Source organism: Notolepis coatsorum (assembly GCF_963971535.1).
Source record: "Notolepis coatsorum genome assembly, chromosome: 2".
In the NCBI taxonomy this organism is placed as follows: domain Eukaryota; kingdom Metazoa; phylum Chordata; class Actinopteri; order Aulopiformes; family Paralepididae; genus Notolepis; species Notolepis coatsorum.
The window spans coordinates 147,433,681-147,458,731 of record NC_140166.1 but is presented as its reverse complement, the minus strand read 5'-3'; the positions used below and the strand labels follow the sequence as shown (position 1 = coordinate 147,458,731).

Sequence of the window (25,051 nt, the reverse complement as noted above, 5' to 3'; positions counted from 1 at the left end):
ATCTCTCTCTTGTAGCTCTCTCTCTTGTAGCTATCTCTCTCTTGTAGCTCTCTCTCTCTCTTGTAGCTCTCTCTCTCTTGTAGCGCTCTCTCTCTTGTAGCTCTCTCTCTATTGTAGCTTTCTCTCTCTTGTAGCTCTCTCTCTCTTGTAGCTCTCTCTCTTGTAGCTATCTCTCTCCTGTAGCTCTCTCTCACTCTTGTAGCTCTCTCTCTTGTAGCTCTCTCTCTCTCTTGTAGCTCTCTATCTCTTGTAGCTCTCTCTCTCTTGTAGCTCTCTCTCTTGTAGCTCTCTCTCTTGTAGCTCTCTCTCTCTCTCTCTTGTAGCTCTCTCTCTTGTAGCTATCTCTCTCTCTTGTAGCTCTCTCTCTCTTGTAGCTATCTCTCTCTTGTAGCTCTCTCTCTTGTAGCTCTCTCTCTTGTAGCTCTCTCTCTTGTAGCTCTCTCTCTCTTGTAGCTCTCTCTCTCTTGTAGCTCTCTCTCTCTCTTGTAGCTCTCTCTCTTGTAGCTCTCTCTCTCTTGTAGCTCTCTCTCTCTCGTAGCTCTCTCTCTCTTGTAGCTCTCTCTCTCTTGTAGCTCTCTCTCTCCTGTAGCTCTCTCTCTCTCTCTCTTGTAGCTCTCTCTCTCTTGTAGCTCTCTCTCTCCTGTAGCTCTCTCTCTCTTGTAGCTCTCTCTCTCTTGTAGCTCTCTCTCTCTTGCAGCTCTCTCTCTCTTGTAGCTCTCTCTCATGTAGCTCTCTCTCTCTTGTAGCTCTCTCTCTCTTGTAGCTCTCTCTCCTGTAGCTCTCTCTCTCTCTTGTAGCTCTCTCTCTCTTGTAGCTCTCTCTCTCTTGTAGCTCTCTCTCTCTTGTAGCTCTCTCTCTCTTGTAGCTCTCTCTCTCTATTGTAGCTCTCTCTCTCTATTGTAGCTCTCTCTCTCTCTCTCTTGTAGCTCTCTCTCTCTTGTAGCTCTCTCTCTCTTGTAGCTCTCTCTCTATCTTGTAGCTCTCTCTCTTGTAGCTCTCTCTCTTGTAGCTCTCCCTCTCGTGTAGCTCTCTCTCTCTCTTGTAGCTATCTCTCTCTCTCTTTAGCTCTCTCTCTCTTGTAGCTCTCTCTCTCTATTGTAGCTCTCTCTCTTGTAGCTATCTCTCTCTTGTAGCTCTCTCTCTCTTGTAGCTCTCTCTCTCTTGTAGCTCTCTCTCTTGTAGCTATCTCTCTCGTGTAGCTCTCTCTCTCTTGTAGCTATCTCTCTCTCTCTCTTGTAGCTCTCTCTCTCTTGTAGCTCTCTCTCTTGTAGCTCTCTCTCTCTTGTAGCTGTCTCTCTCTCACTCTTGTAGCTCTCTCTCTATTGTAGCTCTCCCTCTCTTGTAGCTCTCTCTCTCTCTTGTAGCTCTCTCTCTTTTGTAGCTCTCTCTCTCTTGTAGCTCTCTCTCTCTCTTGTAGCTCTTTCTCTCTTGTAGCTATCTCTCTCTCTCTTGTAGCTCTCTCTCTATCTTGTAGCTATCTCTCTCTTGTAGCTCTCTCTCTTTCTTGTAGCTCTCTCTCTCTTGTAGCTCTCTCTCTCTCTCTTGTAGCTCTCTCTCTCTCTTGTAGCTTTCTCTCTCTTGTAGCTCTTTCTCTCTCTTGTAGCTCTCTCACTCTTGTAGCTCTCTCTCTTGTAGCTCTCTCTCTCTTGTAGCTCTCTCTCTCTTGTAGCTCTCTCTCTCTCTTGTAGCTTTTTCTCTCTCTTGTAGCTCTCTCTCACGATTGTAGCTCTCTCTCTCTTGTAGCTCTCTCTCACTCTTGTAGCTCTCTCTCTTGTAGCTATCTCTCTCTCTTGTAGCTCTCTCTCTCTCTTGTAGCTCTCTCTCTCTTGTAGCTATCTCTCTCTTGTAGCTCTCTCTCTTGTAGCTCTCTCTCTCTTGTAGCTCTCTCTCTCTCTCTTGTAGCGCTCTCTCTCTTGTAGCTCTCTCTCTATTGTAGCTCTCTCTCTCTTGTAGCTCTTTCTCTCTCTTGTAGCTCTCTCTCTCTTGTAGCTCTCTCTCTCTTGTAGCTCTCTCTCTCTCTTGTAGCTCTCTCTCTTGTAGCTCTCTCTCTCTCCTGTAGCTCTCTCTCTCTCTCTTGTAGCTCTCTCTCTTGTAGCTCTCTCTCTTGTAGCTCTCTCTCTCTTGTAGCTCTCTCTCTCTTGTAGCTCTCTCTCTTGTAGCTCTCTCTCTCTTGTAGCTCTCTCTCTCTTGTAGCTCTCTCTCTCTCTTGTAGCTCTCTCTCTCTCTTGTAGCTCTCTCTCTTGTAGCTCTCTCTCTTGTAGCTCTCTCTCTCCTGTAGCTCTCTCACTCTTGTAGCTCTCTCTCTTGTAGCTCTCTCTCTTGTAGCTCTCTCTCTCTTGTAGCTCTCTCTCTCTTGTAGCTCTCTCTCTTGTAGCTCTCTCTCTTGTAGCTCTCTCTCTCTTGTAGCTCTCTCTCTCTTGTAGCTCTCTCTCTCTTGTAGCTCTCTCTCTCGTAGCTCTCTCTCTCTTGTAGCTCTCTCTCTTGTAGCTCTCTCTCTTGTAGCTCTCTCTCTCTTGTAGCTCTCTCTCTCTTGTAGCTCTCTCTCTCTCGTAGCTCTCTCTCTCTCTTGTAGCTCTCTCTCTCTTGTAGCTCTCTCTCTCTTGTAGCTCTATCTCTCTCTTGTAGCGCTCTCTCTCTTGTAGCTCTCTCTCTCTTGTAGCTATCTCTCTCTTGTAGCTCTCTCTCTCTTGTAGCTCTCTCTCTCTTGTAGCTCTATCTCTCTCTTGTAGCTCTCTCTCTCTTGTAGCTCTCTCTCTCGTAGCTCTCTCTCTCTCGTAGCTCTCTCTCTCTTGTAGCTCTCTCTCTCGTAGCTCTATCTCTCTTGTAGCTATCTCTCTCTTGTAGCTCTCTCTCTTGTAGCTCTCTCTCTCTTGTAGCTATCTCTCTCTTCTAGCTCTCTCTCTCTTGTAGCTCTCTCTCTCTTGTAGCTCTCTCTCTTGTAGCTCTCTCTCTCTCTTGTAGCTCTCTCTCTCTTGTAGCTCTCTCTCTTGTAGCTCTCTCTCTCGTAGCTCTGTCTCTTGTAGCTCTCTCTCTCTCTCTTGTAGCTCTCTCTCTCTCTTGTAGCTCTCTCTCTCTCTTGTAGCTCTCTCTCTTGTAGCTCTCTCTCTTGTAGCTCTCTCTCTCCTGTAGCTCTCTCACTCTTGTAGCTCTCTCTCTTGTAGCTCTCTCTCTTGTAGCTCTCTCTCTCTTGTAGCTCTCTCTCTCTTGTAGCTCTCTCTCTTGTAGATCTCTCTCTTGTAGCTCTCTCTCTCTTGTAGCTCTCTCTCTCTTGTAGCTCTCTCTCTCTTGTAGCTCTCTCTCTCGTAGCTCTCTCTCTCTCTTGTAGCTCTCTCTCTTGTAGCTCTCTCTCTTGTAGCTCTCTCTCTCTTGTAGCTCTCTCTCTCTTGTAGCTCTCTCTCTCTCATAGCTCTCTCTCTCTTGTAGCTCTCTCTCTCTTGTAGCTCTCTCTCTCTTGTAGCTCTATCTCTCTCTTGTAGCGCTCTCTCTCTTGTAGCTCTCTCTCTCTTGTAGCTATCTCTCTCTTGTAGCTCTCTCTCTCTTGTAGCTCTCTCTCTCTTGTAGCTCTATCTCTCTCTTGTAGCTCTCTCTCTCTTGTAGCTCTCTCTCTCGTAGCTCTCTCTCTCTCGTAGCTCTCTCTCTCTCTTGTAGCTCTCTCTCTCGTAGCTCTATCTCTCTTGTAGCTATCTCTCTCTTGTAGCTCTCTCTCTTGTAGCTCTCTCTCTCTTGTAGCTATCTCTCTCTTCTAGCTCTCTCTCTCTTGTAGCTCTCTCTCTCTTGTAGCTCTCTCTCTTGTAGCTCTCTCTCTCTTGTAGCTCTCTCTCTTGTAGCTCTCTCTCTCGTAGCTCTGTCTCTTGTAGCTCTCTCTCTCTCTCTTGTAGCTCTCTCTCTCTTGTAGCTCTCTCTCTTTCTCTTGTAGCTCTCTCTCTTGTAGCTCTCTCTCTCTCATAGCTATCTCTCTTGTAGCTCTCTCTCTCTCTCTTGTAGCTCTCTCTCTCTTGTAGCTCTCTCTCTCTTGTAGCTCTCTCTCTCTTGTAGCTATCTCTCTCTTGTAGCTCTCTCTCTCTCTTGTAGCTCTCTCTCTCTCTTGTAGCTCTCTCTCTCTCTCGTAGCTCTCTCTCTCGTAGCTCTCTCTCTTGTAGCTCTCTTTATCTTGTAGCTCTCTCTCTCACTCTTGTAGCTATGTCTCTCTTGTAGCTCTCTATCTCTCTTGTAGCTCTCTCTCTCTTGTAGCTCTCTCTCTTGTAGCTCTCTCTCTTGTAGCTCTCTTTATCTTGTAGCTCTCTCTCTCTCTTGTAGCTCTATCTCTCTTGTAGCTCTCTCTCTCTCACTCTTGTAGCTATATCTCTCTTGTAGCTCTCTCTCTCTTGTAGCTCTCTCTCTTGTAGCTCTCTCTCTTGTAGCTCTCTTTATCTTGTAGCTCTCTCTCTCTCTTGTAGCTCTCTCTCTATATTGTAGCTATATCTCTCTCGTAGCTCTCTCTCTCTCACTCTTGTAGCTATATCTCTCTTGTAGCTCTCTATCTCTCTTGTAGCTCTCTCTCTCTTGTAGCTCTCTCTCTCTTGTAGCTATATCTCTCTTGTAGCTCTCTCTCTCTTGTAGCTCTATCTCTTTTGTAGCTCTCTCTCTCTTGTAGCTCTCTCTCTCTTGTAGCTCTCTCTCTCTTGTAGCTCTCTCTCTCTTGTAGCTCTCTCTCTCTCTTGTAGCTCTATCTCTCTCGTAGCTCTCTCTCTCTTGTAGCTCTCTCTCTCTCTCTCTCACTCTTGTAGCTATATCTCTCTTGTAGCTCTCTCTCTCTTGTAGCTCTCTCTCTCTTGTAGCTCTCTCTCTCTTGTAGCTCTATCTCTCTTGTAGCTCTCTCTCTCTCTTGTAGCTCTCTCTCTCTTGTAGCTCTCTCTCTCTCTTGTAGCTCTCTCTCTCTCTTGTAGCTCTCTCTCTTGTAGCTCTATCTCTCTTGTATCTCTCTCTCTCTTGTAGCTCTCTCTCTCTCTTGTAGCTCTCTCTCTTGTAGCTCTATCTCTCTTGTAGCTCTCTATCTCTTGTAGCTCTCTCTCTCTTGTAGCTCTCACTCTTGTAGCTCTCTCTCTCTCTCTTGTGATTACAGTCATACACAGATTACTCAATTATGATTACAGTGTAGGGCAGTTGTAGACAGTGTTATTGTATGCCTATTCTTAGTCCTTCAGACCTGTATTTATTTTCCCGTGCAGAACCTTGAATAAATAGAAAACATGAGAGAAGAACTATGACACCGATGCACAGGAGAGACGCAAACCCATGCGGTCACAATGCATGCAGGCTTCCCCAGGCTGTAGATATAGGCGCCAACCTTGGCCACATGCAAAAGGAACAGAGATACAGGGATATTTGGAAGTGAATAATGCATGGCCATGTGCAAGGACATTGTCATTATTTCAGAGCACAACAGGAGGCATTTAACGGCACAAGACCCGGGTTTGACGGAAAACAGAAGAGGAATTTAAGAGCACAGGATAATTCTTTCTATCCTGCCTTGTCGGCAAACCAGCCCACAGGAACTGACTGTTGCCGGCTTACTGAGAGAGAGAGAGAGAGAGAGAGAGAGAGAGAGAGAGAGAGAGAGAGAGAGAGAGAGAGAGAGAGAGAGAGAGAGAGAGAGAGATATGGACTGCAGGCTGGGAATAGTAAGGTCAAATAAAATCAGGTTCACTGTTACTTGTCCCAATGAGAGCAATTTGTTTCTGTGGTGTTAGAGGAGCAAGGACACAACAAATCTAAAACGAGAATGTGTTGAATTTTTTACTACCGGGCAGTCCGGTAGAGAGAGAGGAAGAACGGGAGACAGAGCGGGGGAAAGACATTCGGCAAAGGACGCCGGGTCCGGGAATCGAACCCGGGTCGGCCGCATCGCGACGCAGCTCGTTACATGGTTCAGCACTTGGGCGCCCCACGCCTACAATATTTAACAAATGCAGAGACCACCTATACTGTATGTACAATAGTGCTGTAAACACTCACCCCTATACCAACGTCAGGGCCGTCAGATCGGCTGATAAAGGCCTCTTAACCACCTGTAGGTCTAATTTCAAGTCTAGGGGGGGACGTGCTTTTGCGGTCGCAGCCCCTGACCTCTGGAACAGCATCCCCATGTCCATCAAATCTGCCGCCTCCATCACGTCTTTTAAATCTAAACTCAAAACCCACCTATATCGCCTGGCCTTCCCTGACTCACTCTGACTCTTGCCTTGCTTGTTGATGTGTTGTTTTGTTTCTTTGTCTGTCCGTTGGTTGTTTATATTTTCTGTTTATTCTATACTTTAGCAGTTTTCTTTGTTTTTAGCAATGCGACTTACTGTGAAGCACTTTGGTTGACAAGTGTCATGTCATGTCAAAAAGACTAAGTTATCCTCACCTGTAGAACACTTTGAATCAATTGATTGCAAAGCATCAAATACAGCTGACTGTGAAAAGGGTTGAAAGGAGAAATGTGAAGTGACACCCACAGGGTACAATCAGAATCAGCAGGTGGTGAAGACCTTGTCCCCCCGTTTTGAGCTGCGCCTAGTTTACCCGCTTTACTCTTGCGCTTTGGTGAGTTTGAACCAAACCCCTTTTTGGACTATTCTGTTTTGTGTGTTTTGAAGAACACTGAAGAGTTCTATTTTTGCTTACACTTGACTCAGCTAAGTTGTGTGTTAAAGGAGACACTGATGATTATCATTTTGCTTGCACTGGACTCAGCTGGGGTGTGTGTTTAGAAGAGACACTGAAGATTATCGTTTTTGTTTTGCACTGACCCTCAGCTAAATTGTGTGTTGTGGTGAACACTGAAGATATCGTTTTGTTTGTTCTGGACTCAGCTAAGGGAGGAGGAGACCGCACTGCCTCTGTGTGATGTGGACTGTTATTGATCTCTCTCTCTCTCTCTCTTTTCCACCTCGAGTTGAAGCTGGGAGTATCTGCAGAGCCGCTTCGGCGTCAACACCGTTTCCCCACCTCGAACACCAAGAGGATCTGCAGAGCCGCAGATAACTCTGCTGAAGGCAGTCTCCCTTTGTTTCAAGATTGTTACTTGCTCCTTTTTGACTCTGAAAATAAATACACCCTAGTATTTGGCTAACTCTGAACTACCTGTCTGTGCCGTGCGTTTGAGGTCGGTTTCAAACCCTAACATTACGACCCGACCATGACGACCTCAGCCGACACAGACAGGGTCAGGGCAGCGTTGGCGGTCCAGATCGAGTTGGTCAACGACCACACCCAACAGTTGGGTGCGGCTGCGGCTGCTTTACAGGACCTCCGGGCCGAGGTCCAGCTTATTCTGGATGCCATTGACACTCTGGCCACCCAGCAGACTATCCAGGGGTATCAGCAGGCTGTTGTTCTGCACCAGCTACAGGCTCTCAGTACAGCATTAAACACTCTGCTTTTAACCCCACCTGTCCCAGGAGTCTCAGCCAGCTCACCACCCGCGGCAGACCTCGCACCTCGGGAGCCCCGTCTCTCCGAACCACGTCTGTTTGAGGGTAACTTCGAGAATTGTGCCACATTCATCATGCAGTGTGAGTTGGTCTTCCTTCATCAACCCAGCCGTTTTTCGTCAGAGGGAGCCCGAGTAGCGTACATGACTAACCTGCTCACGGGCCGAGCAGCACAGTGGGTCACTGCTTCCTGGGCTATGAGGGCCGATTTTTGTTTCTCCTACCCATACTTCGTGGCAGAGCTCCGAAGGGTTTTCCACCACCCAACTCGTGGCCAGGACCCAGGAGCTCGGTTGGGCACCTTCCGGCAGGACAGTGGCAGTGTCAGAGACTACGCGCTGGAGTTCAGACTGGCCGCAACGGAGAGCGGTTGGAACGATCAAGCGCTTTGTCTCACCTTCCTGAGGGGGCTCAACGACGCAGTAAGGGACCAGCTCGCGACCCAAGAGGAGCCCGATTCTCTCGATGGCCTGATCAGCCTCGCTATCCGCATCGACGGACGCCTCCGGGAGAGAAGGCGTGAGCGAGCACGACTAGGACCCCCAGACGTTCCCCAGACCCCCCGTCCTCGGGACCGTTCTGCTGACCGTCCTGCCCCCTCCGTGACTGGTGGGTTTTTTCCCTCCCGGGCTGTGACCGAGGAGGAACCCATGCAGCTAGGACGCACCCGCCTTAGCCTGGCCGAACGGGAGTCCAGGCTCAAGTCCGGCCTTTGCCTCTACTGCGGCCGGGATGGACACCGTGTCTCCAATTGCCCTACCCGGCCAAGAAGACCAGGCTCGCCGGGACCCCGGGAGATCCTGGTGAGCCGTTTTTCCTGTTCCCCCACCCGTGCACCACCTAACCGTCTGACGAACGTCACCCTAGCCTGGGCGGACCAGCGGGCGACGGTGGGTGCACTCATTGACTCTGGTGCTGATGGGAGTTTCCTGGACGTTGAGTTTGCCACCCGGGCCAACATTCCACTTGAGGACCTCGAGAGGCCCTTGGAGGTCTTCGCGCTGGATCATCGCCGCCTGGCTGACATCACTCAACGCACCTGTCCTGTCCTCCTCACCGTCGCTGGTAACCACGTTGAGAGACTCCAGTTTTTCATTACCAGATCCCCTCTTGTCCCGGTAGTCCTGGGTCGGCCCTGGCTCGCGCTGCATGAGCCCCACATCGCCTGGTCCTCCGGCGCCATCAGGGGGTGGAGCCCCTCTTGTCATGCCCAGTGTCTTCAGGCGGCATCCAGTCCTTCGCCCCGGGGTTCCCCTTGTGTCCCTGTCTCTAGCCCCCTCTCCGGGCCTCTGTCTCCGTCTCCGGCCTCCCTCGCCGGTTCCCTGTCCCTTTATCCGGCCCCCCTCACCGGGTCCCTGTCCCCGTCTCCAGCCTCCCTTACCGGTCCTCTGTCCCCGTCTCCGGTCCCCCTCTCCGGGCCTCTGTCTCTGTCCCCCTCTCCAGTACCCCTGATCGCCGGCTTCCTTCGGTCCCATCCGGGCAGGCCGGGGCCGAGTGGGTCGCCGGGTGGCTCCCGTGGAGGGGGGGGTACTGTGAGGATTGGTTCATTCCCCGCCACACGCTCCTTTAAGGTACTGTGTTGATTGGTGCATTCCCCGCCACACGCTCCGCTCCTTTAAGGTACTGTGATGATTGGTGCATTCCCCGCCACATGCTTTTGGAGCAAGTATCAATTCCAGCACGCACCTGTCATAGTTTTTGATTAGCGCCCCAGAGGCTTTTTATACTGGGACTTCCCTTCAATCGATGTCGGGTCGTTTTGAATACTTCTGTTTCTGCCTGTTGTTCCCCGTTGCTGTGCCTCGTCTACTCTCCCTCCAGGACATGTGTGGATTGCCGCTGGTGAAGACCGTGTCCCCCCGTTTTGAGCTGCGCCTCGTTTACCCGCTTTACTCTTGCGCTTTGGTGAGTTTGAACCAAACCCCTTTTTGGACTATTCTGTTTTGTGTGTTTTGAAGAACACTGAAGAGTTCTATTTTTGCTTACACTTGACTCAGCTAAGTTGTGTGTTAAAAGAGACACTGAAGATTATCATTTTGCTTGCACTGGACTCAGCTGGGGTGTGTGTTTAGAAGAGACACTGAAGATTATCGTTTTTGTTTTGCACTGACCCTCAGCTAAATTGTGTGTTGTGGTGAACACTGAAGATATCGTTTTGTTTGTTCTGGACTCAGCTAAGGGAGGAGGAGACCGCACTGCCTCTGTGTGATGTGGACTGTTATTGATCTCTCTCTCTCTCTCTCTTTTCCACCTCGAGTTGAAGCTGGGAGTATCTGCAGAGCCGCTTTGGCGTCAACACCGTTTCCCCACCTCGAACACCAAGAGGATCTGCAGAGCCGCCGATAACTCTGCTGAAGGCAGTCTCCCTTTGTTTCAAGATTGTTACTTGCTCCTTTTTTACTCTGAAAATAAATACGCCCTAGTATTTGGCTAACTCTGAACTACCTGTCTGTGCCGTGCGTTTGAGGTCGGTTTCAAACCCTAACACAGGGTATTACTCTATCTTTAATGCAGACTTTTTTTAAAGGAGCATGTTTGTCAACTAATACATTACATGTATTTACAAAGGACTCCAGGGCTAACTGAACATCAATTTCAGTGTTTCAATAAGTATTAAAAAAAAAATTTATTACTATTTGCACTCTGGTTGGATGCCAAATTTATTTTAGTTTGTACTGTACTTGTGCTGTATAATGACTATATATAATGAATATATTTTTATATAATCGAGTCTAATATTTACAGAATATATAAATATATATCCAATCCACATTTCTCGAATGGTAGATTTTGGTGGAAGAAAAATCAGCCATTTTGATAGGGCTGGGAGATTATTATTGTTATTTATCTTGGTGCCATGCGTACGTTTTGATAGGGGATGGGGGATGAATAAACTATCTATCTTTTGTAGTATAATTATCTGACTAATTATACTTGGGTGTATAAATCAAAGATGAAGTTCCATTTTTGGAATATAACATAAATCTTTGACTTGCATTCCCAGGTAGATTTGGCCAGAGCTATATTCCAGGAGACCAGCTGGTTGGGAGCAGTTAGGACATCACATTTACATACAGGCCAGCTGTGCCTAAGAGGACAATTGGTCACTTAGCGACTAGCTTGAGAAAACAGTAGGCTATTGAATTTCTTGATTAAAGTTCACACCTGCAAGAGCTTCAAAGACTTTGGAACAAATAAACCGGTTTTGCTTATGTCGGTGTGAGGTTTCTATCAAGTGTGTGAAGTTGATGTATTAGGTGGCTCCTAGGCACAAATGGTATGGCGGTTTTGTGACATTCAAAAATAACATAAGTTTGAGGTCCTGATTAAATAAAGTCTTTTTAAAGAAGTAACTTAAAGCAGTACATCTTCAAAGTATTATGGGTTATAGAGTAAATCTGGTTTAGAAACGTTTATATATAAGAAAATCAAGTGAATTTACTAAAGTGCAAATTCTGAGATGGAAAAATGGTTTAAAATGTATTTTTATGGATACAGTCTTTGTAGATAACTAGGAAACCACTGTTTGAAAGTAAACCTGTTTTTAAGAATGACCTAGAGTGAATTGAATAAATCAGAACAAAGGACTTTAAAGGGGAACTCCAACATTTTGGGAAATTAGCTTATTTAACATCTTCCCTGGAGTTAGACAAGAAGATACATACCTTTTTTCTCTCTGTTCGTGCATTTAGCTTTGGGAATAGACGCTCCGTTAGCATAGCTTAGCTTCATCACTGGAAGTGAGGCAGATCCGTAGCCTTACAGTGTATTGCAAGGTCTGACATTGACCAAACTTGATATGCATGACCTTGGTGGGCTCTAGGTCAACTCCTGAAAAGGGGGTCAATGTCAGACCTTGCAATCAAAAGTTAGGGGGCGCACTGAAATTATGGCAAGGGTTATTAGCCCCCTAACTTTTGATTGCAAAGTCTGACATTGACCCCCTTTTCAGGAGTTGACCTAGAGCCCACCAAGGTCATGCATATCAAGTTTGGTCAATGTCAGACCTTGCAATACACTGTAAGGCACTGTAAGGCTACGGATCTGCCTCACTTCCAGTGATGAAGCTAAGCTATGCTAACGGAGCATCTATTCCCAAAGCTAAATGCACGCATAGAGACAAAAAAGGTATGTATCTTCTTGTCTAACTCCAGGGAAGATGTTAAATAAGCTAATTTCCCAAAATGTTGGAGTTCCCCTTTAACAGACTTGGGTAAAAATATGAGTAAACGTTTTTTTTTTTTTTACATCTTTTTTCCCCCTCCTTTTTCCTCCGTTTTTCTCCCATCCCAATGTTAGTCAATATGCCAATTCCCAATCCCCTTCCTGGTTGCTGCGCACTTATGGTGCGTTCACGTTAGGTGGGAAGAAGCGGAAGAACCAGCTTCCGACTGGGAAAAACCATTCATGTCAGCCTCCTAGTGGTAATTCCTACTAGGTCATATGGGAGTTTTTTATAGACCCCGATATCTCCCACTTCGCGTCCCGAAATGCGGAAGTATCAACCATCATGGCAGCAAGCTTGACGGCGATGTCGGCAATACAAGGTAAATACAAATAAAAATTATCACTTTGATCACATAATCAGAATAATACAATCATACTGCTGTACTCTTCATATGAAAATGAATATGAATGAATTGATGGTAAAATATTTTATTATAACAATAAGGAGCGCCAAAAATAACACTGATCTTACGATCGCCATCTTGGATGTGGGCGTTTCCTCGAGTTCAACGCGTGAATGCTTCCTAGTTGTAGCAACGAGATGTCATCTGGTTCGTTCGCTTCTTCCCACCTAACGTGAACGCACCATTACCCCCCACAGTCGGTCTGGGAGAGTGGAGGCTATCACGTGCTTCCTCCGACACACGTCTAGCCAAACAACCGCTTCTTTTCACCTGGCAGCGCGGACTCTCACTGAGAGGGTGTAACGTGTGGAAGGATCGCACTACCCCCCTTAGATCCTATCCGCGCTGAGCAGGCGCCCCGACCGAACTGTAGGAGTCGCTGTTTACAACGACCCGGACCCACCCCACCAGCTTTCCCACCCTCTAATACAGCCAATTGTATTAGTGTGAATGGCCAGCCAAGCTGGTGACAACGTCGGAGCTGTGAGCTGAATTCGAACAGGCGAATCCAGTGTCTCCGGTGTTGGTGACGAACGCAATCTCCGCTACGCCACCTGACTGCCCTGAGTAAAAGGTTTTTAATCACATTTGGATATTATCTAGAACTAGACCAGAATAATATTTGTATATTGTAGTAAACTAAAGATTAATCCTCCTCCCTACCTGGGTCGGCTGGACAGGCCTCTACCTCCTCCCTACCTGGGTCGGCTGGACAGGCCTCTACCTCCTCACTACCTGGGTCGGCTGGACAGGCCTCTACCTCCTCCCTACCTGGGTCGGCTGGCCTCTACCTCCTCCCCACCTGGGTCGGCTGGCCTCTACCTCCTCCCCACCTGGGTCGGCTGGCCTCTACCTCCTCCCTACCTGGGTTGGCTGGCCTCTACCTCCTCCCTACCTGGGTCGACTGGCCTCTACCTCCTCCCTACCTGGGTCGGCTGGACAGGCCTCTACATCCTCCCTACCTGGGTCGGCTGGACAGGCCTCTACCTCCTCCCTACCTGGGTCGGCTGGACAGGCCTCTACCTCCTCCCCACCTGGGTCGGCTGGAAGGGCCTCTGCCTCCTCCATACCTGGGTCGGCTGGCCTCTACCTCCTCCCTACTCTGTACTGACAAGCTGTTGTGGAAGGACAGCACATTCACTGAGAGACATTATACTACATCAGGGTAAGACATTTTAAGTAATTTAGTAAAATCTTTAAAACTGAGACTTGACTGCTGGCTGACCAGCTGACTTGATTAAGGGGCGTGTTTAAAGCGGCCATTTTGTTTTTGTTGTTAAGTGACCCATTAAAGGCTGATTCCTGCTTAAAAACAGCACTTGTGTACTGAGTGTGATATCAGAGCCCTGTCCCTGCTTAAAGGCAGCACCTCAGCCATCCTGGAATCACTCTGTACTGACAAGCTGTTGTGGAAGGACAGCACATTCACTGAGAGACATTATACTACATCAGGGTGAGACATTTTAAGTAATTTAGTAAAATCTTTAAAACTGAGACTTGACTGCTGGCTGACCAGCTGACTTGATTAAGGGGCGTGTTTAAAGCGGTCATTTTGTTTTTGTTGTTAAGTGACCCATTAAAGGCCAGGGCCCTCATTTATCAACCTGACGTACGCACAGATATTTGCGTAACCCGTGCGTACGATCATTTCTAAGCAAAGTGTGGGATTTATCAATTTGAACTTGTGCTTGACTTTGTGCGTATATTTAAGCACAGGTCGGACCATGCGTAGTTGACGCCGGTGGTAGAATATATTATTACAACAAGGAAATAAGCACTGACTGCGCTCCGCGTAACTCAACTCGTTATTATTTTGCGCATATATTGCAGAAATACGGGAACGTTTTGATTATATTTAAAAGGCTTTGCCATTGTTAAACGTAATAAGTGGAACCCCGAAGCTGTAAGCAGAATACAAGTCATATGAACACCCACGATATAGTGTTCTTCACCCTTCCTATAAGAAAGAATAAAAAACGCATTGCAACGAGAATAGACTGAGGTTATTTGTTGAGTGTATGTGTAGACAAAACCCTTGCAATAAATGTGTCTTAAATGAATGAAAAGCATACATGCTCTGGACACAGAGTATATATCGTGTGGGTGATATCATGACTTGTATTCTGCTTACAGAAGTTCACTTATTTAGTTTTACAATGTCAAAGCCTAAATCAAAACGTTCCCGTATTTCTGCAATCTATGCGCAAAATAATAACGAGTTGAATTCTAACAAAGAACGTATTACATGCTGGTAGGCTGATAGAGTAAACTATGATATGAATATGAATATGATATGATATAAAGGTATACTGGTCCGTCCGCGAGGATATCGAGGACTCGGATAGCCATTTGAGAATATAGGCTAAAGCGACGGCCTATAGCCTATACATATTATTTAATGTTTTCATAAGCGTAAAGATACAACAGCTAGATTAATGATGAAGTTAGTTTACTGTATGCAGGCTTCGCCGGGCTGTGTGTTATTATATATGCGCAAATTACTGTTGCATAATGTAGGCTGGCTGCTATTATATGTAATTCATATAGGCTACCCAATACCAACAACAAAATAGATTGTATCATATGCCTCTACACACATTATATTATACACATCCTATTATATCTTGGTTCGGCAGCGCCTCTGTGAACAATCTCTCAGTTTGCTCCATCAATAAACAAATCCAGTAATGTGAACGGGATTCCACTCGGTCAATGTACAGATAATCCGCGATGCGCATTTTGGCTGATAATGTGCCGGTGGCCGGAGTCTCATTCAGGCCTAATTGTATTTAATTCAATTGTAATGTTATTACTGGGGTATCTAAAACATCACAATGCAGATCAGGGTTATCCACTGAAGCCATAATGACTCTGACCAGAAGTACCACGGGCTCATGACGAGCGCACATAATAGGCATTGTAGAGCGCAGAGTTGGCCTGCTGAAATTGATTTAATTTCAGTCATTACAGTGCTTAATGTCGGGTCATCTTGTCATTTATTTCTGTCAATGTGCTGGTTCTGTAGCAGGACTGGGTCAGTCAACATCCTTGGCTCCCGGCGCACCGAAGATTATACGTTCAATTTGTTGGTTGGACCTCGGTGATCAATCTCGCTCTCAGTGAAGTCTCTCAGAGTTTGCTCGGGTTAGTCCATTTTTCCACATTTCATGGGGGTGTTCCATTACCGTATATGGTTAATCGGGGCGGTTCTGGTATGCAAATACGTGAAAGTGTGCACGAGCCTCAGCGTATAGAGCAAGGTGATATTTATCATGACAGGTGTGCGTATGACCTGTGTACGCACATGTGATAAATCCCGTTTTTTTTTGTGCGTGCACACATTCTAAATTCTGTGCTTAAGTATGGAAATAGAACATTTTTTAAGAGAAATTGATAAATGAGGGCCCAGGTGTTAGACAGAACTAATTAGTGAAGGAGATTTAAAGGCTTGCTGGCTTAGCGTTAGCGAAGCGGCGAGAAACAAAGAGGGACAAAGAGGAGTTTTCCTGGAGTTCTCTGCCGAGGGATCCACCGATCCACCGAGTGCTAAGTACACCATAATCCTATATTTCCCTCCCACTCTTCCTCCCTACAACCTTCTCCCTGCCACTCTTGACACCACAATGTGCCTCATACCTATATCCACAATCTGCTACTCCAGAACAGATTCAACCCATCCACGTCAGTTTGCTAGCAACCCGGCTAATCTCGCCTACCCTCCTACAGCCACTAATACACCTGTCACAGTACGGGGAGGCTTATGGAATTGTCAATCAGCAGTCAAGAAAGCTGACTTCATTACTGCCTGCGCCCATAGTCAAAATCTGCAGCTCCTGGCTCTAACTGAGACCTGGATAACCCCCAATAACTCATCAACACCTGCAGCATTATCTACAAACTATAACTTCACTCACACACCTCGACCCTCCAGACGGGGTGGAGGCACTGGCCTCATGACATCTCCTTCATGGGCTACAAACTTCAAGTCAAGTCAAGTCAAGAGTTTTAATTGTCACGGCATACAGGTATACAATGAAATGCGGGTGGTCTTGCCCGCAACGATGTGCAATACAGTGGTACATATAATAGAATCAAAGAAGAAAACAACATTGTGCAGTAACAGGTAGCAGGTAACATGGAGTGACATCTCGGTATCTGTACATAGTTATTTACAGAGCATGTGGGACATGCTAGTTAGCTTTGGTAGTGCAATACACTGTTCCTGTTATTCTAATTTAAAGTGTCCTTTCCTTTGGCCATAAGTGTGCGTGTGTGCGACATGAGTGTGTGCCCGCTCATGTTAAAGTGTTAAGTGGCTGCTCGTGTGTGAGCGTGCACAGTGTGCGTGTCGTGTGTGTGTTCATGTGTGCTTGTGTGTGGACAGTTCAATGTTCTGAGCACTCAATGTTCATTGTTCATGGCTCTGATGGCCTGGGGGAAGAAGCTGAGCCTAAGCCGCTCTGTCCTAGTAGCTGGGGTTCGCAGGCGTCTGCCTGACCTCAGCAGCTGAAACAGGCTGTTATTGGGGTGGTGAGGGTCTTTCATTATCCTGCAGGCTCTGGATTTGCACCTCTTGTTGTATAGAACCTGCAGGGGGGGTAGTGCAATACCCGTGGTACGCTCGGCTGAGCGCACCACTCTCTGTAGGGCCTTCTTGTCCTGTGCCGTGCTGTTTCCATACCAGGCAGTGATGTTTCCGGTCAGGATGCTCTCTACAGCTCCTGAGTAGAAGGACTGGAGTATCTTCCCCGATACTCTGAACTTCCTTAACTGTCTCAGGTGGTAGAGACGCTGTTTCGCTTTCTTTACTACTGTTTCTATGTGTGTTGACCATGTCAGGTCCTCTGAGATGTGGACCCCCAGGTACTTGAAGCTGCTCACCCTGTCCACGGTAGCCCCGTTTATCATCAGTGGTGTGTGTGTCTCCTGCTGTCCTCTCCTATAATCCACGATCAGCTCCTTGGTTTTGCCAATGTTCAGGAGCAGGCTGTTGTCCTGGCACCAGCGTTCCAGTACCTCAACCTCCCCCCGGTAGGCCTTCTCGTCGTTGTCCGAGATCAGCCCCACCACCACCGTGTCATCTGCGAACTTCACTATGGAGTTGGAGCTGAACTTGGCCACACAGTCGTGTGTGTAGAGTGAGTACAGCAGGGGGCTCAGAACACAGCCCTGGGGGGACCCGATGCTCAGGGTGATGGTGTTGGAGGTCTGACCCCCCACCCTGACCGCCTGGGGTCTTTCGCTCAGAAAGTCCAGTACCCAGGCGCTCAGGGCGGAGCTCAGACCTAGCTCGATCAGCTTGTCCACCAGTCTGGTGGGGACTATGGTGTTGAACGCTGAGCTGTAGTCAATGAACAACAGTCTCACATAGCCCCCCTTCTGCCGGTCAAGGTGCGAGAGGGTGCTGTGCAGTACCTGGGAGACCGCGTCGTCGGTGGACCTGTTTGTCCTGTATGCAAATTGCATAGGGTACATAGGGAGGCACAAATGTGGTCCTTGACCAGCCTCTCGAAACATTTCATGACCACAGAGGTGAGTGCCACCGGTCTGTAGTCATTTGGACATGCTGGGGAGGGTTTCTTCGGCACAGGGATGATGGTAGACATCTTGAAGCAGGCAGGGACCACTGACTCCGCCAGTGATTGATTAAATATGGCGGTGAACACAGGGGCCAGCTGGTTGGCACAGGTCTTGAGTATACGTCCTGTTATGCCATCTGGGCCAGCAGCCTTCCTGGTGTTCACCTGCATAAATGCTCTTCTCACACTGTGTTCCGACAACGAGAGAGCGTCCCCCCCCCCTCGCGGTTGCCCCCCCCCCTCCACAACTTAACACAACTCCCAGAACTGTCACTCTCCTCCCTCGAATATCATGCAGTGTCTGTCTCTAATCCTTTCAATCTCACCATTGTTACACTCTATCGCCCTCCAGGTCCCCTCGATCACTTCACAGATGAGCTGGACATGCTTCTAAGCTCCTTACCGGAAGATGGTACCCCTCTCCTTCTATTGGGTGACTTCAACCTGCCTGACTCATCTCAGTCGGTCCCAGTGGTCTCCCTCCTACAACAATTTGACCTGACTCCCACTGCCATGCCTCCCACCCACAAGGCAGGCAACTCCTTGGATCTCATATTTTCCCGTAACTCCAGCATCATTAACACCACGGTAACTCCCCTACATGTATCTGACCATTCCTTCATATCCTTCTCACTAACTCTCATGCTTAACCGAAAGGTCTTCACCCCAACTCAAACCGTCTCACTCAGATGCAACCTGCCCTCCCTATCCCCCTCCACCCTTTCCTCTGACATAATATCCGCTCTACCTTTGAGTGACACCTTCTCTGCTCTCCCCACAGAGATGGCAACCTCCACCCTCATCTCAGCCCTTGCAACCTCCTTCGACAAGCTCTGTCCCCTCGTTGAGAAACCTGCCCGCCGTTCCCCACCCAGTACATGGCTGACGGATGCAGTGAGATAATAAAGACAGGTCCTGAGAGCGGCTGAGAGGAAGTATAGAAAGTCACGCCTCACTGCTGACATCGACACATATCACAACCTCTTGTTAACATTCTCCAAAACCATTACTAATGTCAAAGCTTCTTTCTTTCACCATAGGATCAAGGCCTCTGCCAAGAATCTTCGCAAACTGCATGCTACCATGTCCTCCCTCTCCACTCCCACCCCCACCCCCTCCTCCCTCATCTTTTTCTGCCGAAGACTTTGCAATCTTCTTTGAGGAAAAAGTGAAGAACATCCGCAGCTCCTTCTCCCAACCCCCACCCATTCCAAACATTGAATCAAGAACCTCATCATTCACTCTGTCATCTTTCTCTCCCATTACAGAAGACGAGACCCTCACAGGAGGCATCCTGTTCGAGCTCAGTCTCCAGCATTCGTTGCGAGCGCCTTGCCCACTGCGCCACGTAGCCGCCCGACATCCTCCCATTCCTAACTGCAACCATCAACTCCTCACTCAACTCGGGGGTGGTCCCCACCTCCCTAAAACAAGCCAGAGTCACGCCCCTCATAAAAAAAAAACCTGAACCCCACCGTCATAGGCAACTATCGTCCTGTCTCTCTTCTCTCCTTCCTTTCTAAAACACTTGAACGTGCTGTATCCAACCAACTTACTGCTTATCTCTTACAGAATGACCTCCTAGACCCCAATCAGTCTGGCTTCCGGACTGGCCACTCCACAGAAACGGCCCTCATTGCGGTCACAGAGGCACTTCACTTAGCAAAAGCGAAAGGCCTCGCCCTCTCCTCTGTCCTGATTCTCCTAGATCTATCTGCAGCCTTCGACACAGTCAACCATCAGATCCTCCTTGCGGCCCTCGCAGGAATGGGAGTGGCTGGATCTGCGCTGACATGGCTGACATCATACCTCAACGACCGCTCCTACCAAGTGTCATGGAGAGGGACTCTGTTGGCCACCCGCACCCTGCGGACGGGTGTCCCCCAGGGCTCGGTCCTAGGACCCCTTCTCTTCTCCCTCTACACTAAATCACTGGTAACATTATCACATCTCATGGCTTCTCATATCATTGTTATGCAGATGATACTCAACTCTTCCTCTCCTTCCCTCCCTCAGATATCCACGTCTCTGAGCGGATCTCGGCCTGTCTGTCCGACATCTCCGCCTGGATGACGACCAACCACCTCAAACTGAACCTAAGCTAAACAGAATTGCTCCACCTGCCGGCCAAATCCTCCCCCCTGACCGACCTCTCCATCACAGTCGAGAATGCAGCTGTGACCGCGTCCCCGACCGCCAAGAACCTTGGTGTTGTCCTCGACGATCAGTTGAACTTCTCTGCTCACATCGCAGCGACAACCAGAACCTGCAGATTCCTCCTGAGCAACGTCAGCCCCTTCCTGACAAAAGAAGCCACCCAACTCCTCGTCCAATCAACAGTCATCTCCCGCCTCGACTACTGCAACGCACTGCTAGCTGGCCTCCCGGCCACTGCCACCAAGCCTCTTCAACTCATTCAAAACGCAGCAGCCCGCCTGATCTCAAACCTACCGAAGTCGGCCCATGTCACCCCACTTCTTAGGGACCTGCACTGGCTCCCCATTGCTGCACGTATCCGCTTCAAGGCCCTCGACCTAGCATACCGTGCGGCAAAGGGAACTGCTCCCGCCTACCTCCGGTCAATGGTCTCTAACTACACACCCTCAAGACCCCTACGCTCTGCATCTTCTGGCCGCCTCAGACCTACTCCTATCCAAGCTCCGGGAGGGTCATCAAAGAGAAGCCGCCTATTCTCAGTCCTTGCCCCACAATGGTGGAATGAACTACCCACCCCAGTTAGGACAGCCGAATCCCGTCCAATCTTTCGCCGTCGACTAAAGACGCACTTCTCCAACCATTATCTGAAATAATAATAATTGATTTTTTTTTTAAAGAATTAAAAAAAAACCTAACCCTAACTAACCTTACTGTCATGCACTTGTCCTAATAAACTAACCTACACTGTAACACGCAACACTTGAATGAATATTGTTACTCAGCTGATAGAGTTGTGCCCTTCCTGATGACTTGTCGTACAGAACTTGTAAGTCGCTTTGGATAAAAGCGTCAGCTAAATGACTAAATGTAAATGTAAATGTACCTGGGTCGGCTGGCCTCTACCTCCTCCCCACCTGGGTCGGCTGGACAGGCCTCTACCTCCTCCCCACTTGGGTCGGCTGGCCTCTACCTCCTCCCCACCTGGGTCGGCTGGCCTCTACCTCCTCCCCACCTGGGTCGGCTGGCCTCTACCTCCTCCCTACCTGGGTCGGCTGGCCTCTACCTCCTCCCCACCTGGGTCGGCTGGCCTCTACCTCCTCCCTACATGGGTCGGCTGGCCTCTACCTCCTCCCTACCTGGGTCGGCTAGCCTCTACCTCCTCCCTACCTGGGTCGGCTGGCCTCTACCTCCTCCCTACCTGGGTCGGCTAGCCTCTACCTCCTCCCTACCTGGGTCAGCTGGCCTCTACCTCCTCCCAACTGGGTCGGCTGGAGGTTGGAGCTTGTGAAACATCCCCCTTCATGTTCCCTTTTCATCCCACCAGCGTAGTTTTTAATTTTATTTTTATCCACTTTTTATCCTTATTTTCTATTTTTCTCCCATCCCAATTTCATATTTCCAATTCTTGAACGTTGCTAGACTATTCCCCCCACTGGTCGGTTGTAGTGAGGATAGAAGCCTTGCATCACGTGTCCCCTCCGGTACACGAGGAGGCAGCATGTCGCATCTTTTCACCAGACAGCGCGGACTCTCAGTGGCGAGGAGTAACGCGTGGGAGGCTCACGCTGCCCCCAATACTTCCTGTCTCTGCTGTGCAGGCGTCCCCCAACCGACCTGTAGGAGTCGCTGTCTACAACGTCCAATCCCCACCCATCGACTTTCCACCCGCTACCTCTGCCAATTGAGATAGAATGACGGCTGGCCCAAGCCGCAGGCAATGCTGACACCGGGATTCGAGACCGGAGTCTCTTGCATTGGTGACGAGCGCAATCTCCGCTGCGCCACCCAGTCGCCATCCACGGTGCAGCTTTTTAATGTGTTTACCTTCCTTTATATCTTTGTATCTTGAGACCAAACTGAACCACCTCTGTATGCCAGTCAGGTATACGCTTCACTTTTTTCATTTCACCTTGTTCTTTTTACCGTCTTTCTTTTTCTGTAGAATCTTTCGAAACATAATGAAAAATGCCGTATCCAGGGGCGTATCCAGGTTAGGGTTGGGCCGGTGTGCCTCCTGGCCATCAGTCTCAGGCTGGTTGGGTCAGGGTAAAGATGGGTCCAGTGGTCCCTGGTTCTGCAATGTTGGATCTTGTGGATCTGAGAGATGATGCCTCTTGGTGCTGCAAGGCTGCTAGCAGCGTGCACACACACACACACACACACACTGAAAACACACTCTCTCTCTCTCTCTCTCTCTCTCTCTCTCTCTCTCTCTCTCTCTCTCTCTCTCTCTCTCTCTCTCTCTCTCTCTCTCTCTCTCTCTTCCTTCCTCCTTCCTCCCTCCTTCCCTCCCTCCCTCCCTCCCCCCCCTCTCTCTCTCTCTCTCTCTCTCTCTCTCTCTCTCTCTCTCTCTCTCTCTCTCTCTCTCTCTCTCTCTCTCTCTCTCTCTCTCTCTCTCTCTCTCTCTCTCACCTTGGCAGACTGGGGGGGGTCCGTCCATCTGAAGTCTCTCCTCCAGCCGACAGGTGAGGATCTCGCTGCCCACCAAGGTGAAGCCTGGCAGGCATGAGTACCGGATGATGTCCCCTGAGGACACACAGACACACAGACACATGAGTACCAGACCATGTCCCCTGAGGACACACAGACACATGAGTACCAGACCATGTCCCCTGAGGACACACAGACACATGAGTACCAGACCATGTCCCCTGAGGACACACAGACACATGAGTACCAGACCATGTCCCCTGAGGACACACAGACACATGAGTACCAGACCATGTCCCCTGAGGACACACAGACACATGAGTACCAGACCATGTCCCCTGAGGACACACAGACACATGAGTACCAGACCATGTCCCCTGAGGACACACAGACACATGAGTACCAGACCATGTCCCCTGAGGACACACAGACACATGAGTACCAGACCATGTCCCCTGAGGACACACACCCACACAGACACATGAGTACCGGGCGATGTCCCCTTTAGAAAATAAGAAATGATATAAAAAGGTGAGAGAGGAAGGAGTTCATGGGTTGAAAGCAAACCATTGGTAAATTGCCCCCAAATACCACTTAAAAAACCCAGAACTTTTCAATAATTATTATTATTATAACTTATTATATAGCGTTCTGCTCCTGAAATGGATTATACAGTATATTGCTGTTAGAACAGTTAGATGCTCTGGCCGCCCAGTCCGTACGCATAGAACACATATTTAGAGATCATCTAGAATCTATTTGCAGAGCCAGATGAGTGGCTGCTTAGCCGTTTTCAGAATGCCAAGAGCGGTCCTTTTAGATGTATCTCAAATCCTGTGCCTCCACACCTAGAAGTTCTGAGCGCACTCAGGGTTTTAGCCACAGGGACCTTTCAGAGAGATAGGTGACAGGTCCGGTATGGGCGACCCACAGGAACATATACACACACATGCACTGAGTCATGAGTCGTGAGATGTGTGTCATTTTGAGATCAGTCGCAAATCGCCTCCTGTGGATCAGGATCAGATGCCGAACCTCGGCTGTTTTGCACAAGCCTCAATCGCCTTATAAGGAGCTGGCGGGGGCGTGTCTGTATGCAAATGAATTGAGCTAGAATGCGCATTTGAGTGGGATTCATCATTCAACACACCTGGGTAAGAACAGATTTGGACGTTAAAAACGGGTTGATGAATGCGGCAGTGACTTTTCTTATTTTTCTCTTAACTCATTGACCGCCGGGAATTAGACGGGGCCCCATTCTAGAACTGCCATGCTTTAAAAGATAGGAGTGAGTCATTGAACACTAAAAACGCTTATCGGCCCGATCGGTATAAAAGCATTGCAGGATCAAGCTAAAACTTATGTCAGATAGTGTGATCGTGTGATCGAGAGTATTCCAAAAATAATATTGTTTGATGGCCATCTGGTACATCCAATGTCCATTTGGTACACAGCATAATCCACCACAACCAGGGAACAAAATAAGTACCCGCCAACCGCGGGCATATTTAAGGTTTGGCGAGTAACAATGAGAGGTCTGCCCGCCACCTGGCGTGTAACAAAATAGTTCATATCGATACTCTTATTTTGAAAATCCTGTGCCGGGTCTCATTTCCGCCCCAAGCACAACTCCAGTCATAATATCTATGGCTCCGGCAGCTAGCAACGTTCGGTTAATATCAATACTCTTATTTTGAAAAACCCTGTGGCAACTCGAGGAGTCATATCCGCCCAGTCCGTGCTAATGTCTGTGTGGTGCAGGGCGGTCAAGCAGAGGAGCAGGGCTACACAGCAGTGCGCCTATTTTGCGACCCGAAATAAGTCTGTGGTGTTTTTTTTTCTCACAACGGGTCAAATGCATCTAACATGCTTTGCATCGTCGCCATTCCTCTATGCCCACATCGCCCGAAATTAACGTTACGTTAGCATAAGCTAACAAGCTAATCCTGATCAGAGGCAGAGCCATAGAGAACAGCATAAAGTGTGGACTGGGGAAAGGAAAATGGGGGGGGGGGGGCACTCTCCCTTTCTCTGTGTGTGTGCGTGCGTTTGGAAAGACGATGAAGTCACTATTCAGGACTCAGGACAGGAGTATATTATAGTAAACTGAGGATTACTGAGGATGGACAGATAATGTTGATATTCAAATATAAAAAAGTTTCGAGAGGAGTGGAAGTTTGAAGACAGACTAGACTACAATATGATGCGGGGGTGGTGAGTTGTGTGTGTGTGTGTCCCGACCCCACTTCTATGTTTCAATAAATTATTTGCATTTAAAACTATTAACGCTGACTCACTCCTTCAGTCCACTCATAATTATGCTAATATTCCTTATGTTGTTTATGATATTAATTGAAAATAGCATATGATAGTATTATATAGTAATAATAACACATGGCGATATACTAAAAAGCTATTTATAATTTTTGGCTGGTAAAAAATCTGCCTGGCTGGTAGTTTTTAAAATCTATTAGCCAAATGGCTGGTAAGTCAAAAAGTTAATTTTGTTCCCTGACCACAACATATGGATCGGGGATATTTGACGCGCTTCAATGGAATCGGGAGAACCGTTCGCCTCGCCCGACAAGGAAAAATGAAACCGGAGACATTTGACCGTTCCACAGGCCAAGATACAAGGTTACAAAGGGTGCTCGATACCGCCGTCTACCTGGATGTGGCCGGTATTGCACTTTGACAACCTCAGACTCATTCCCTATGGTAACACGAAGGTCCCTGGATGAATAATGAATACAAATATCGAATAAAAGGAAAACCGATCAAATAACGAGTATACTCG

At 48.2% G+C, this 25,051-nt stretch overlaps 1 protein-coding gene across 1 annotated transcript in view; it reads right to left on the bottom strand.

Moving 5' to 3' along the window:
- LOC311223559 (CUB and sushi domain-containing protein 3-like) overlaps positions 1-25,051 on the bottom strand; it is a gene marked incomplete at both ends in the record, with an annotated part of 752,195 nt that overhangs the window by 202,942 nt on the left and 524,202 nt on the right. The window contains 1 exon segment of the mRNA XM_084308339.1: positions 22,237-22,350. Within this exon segment, the coding sequence (XP_084164465.1) occupies positions 22,237-22,350 (114 nt within the window).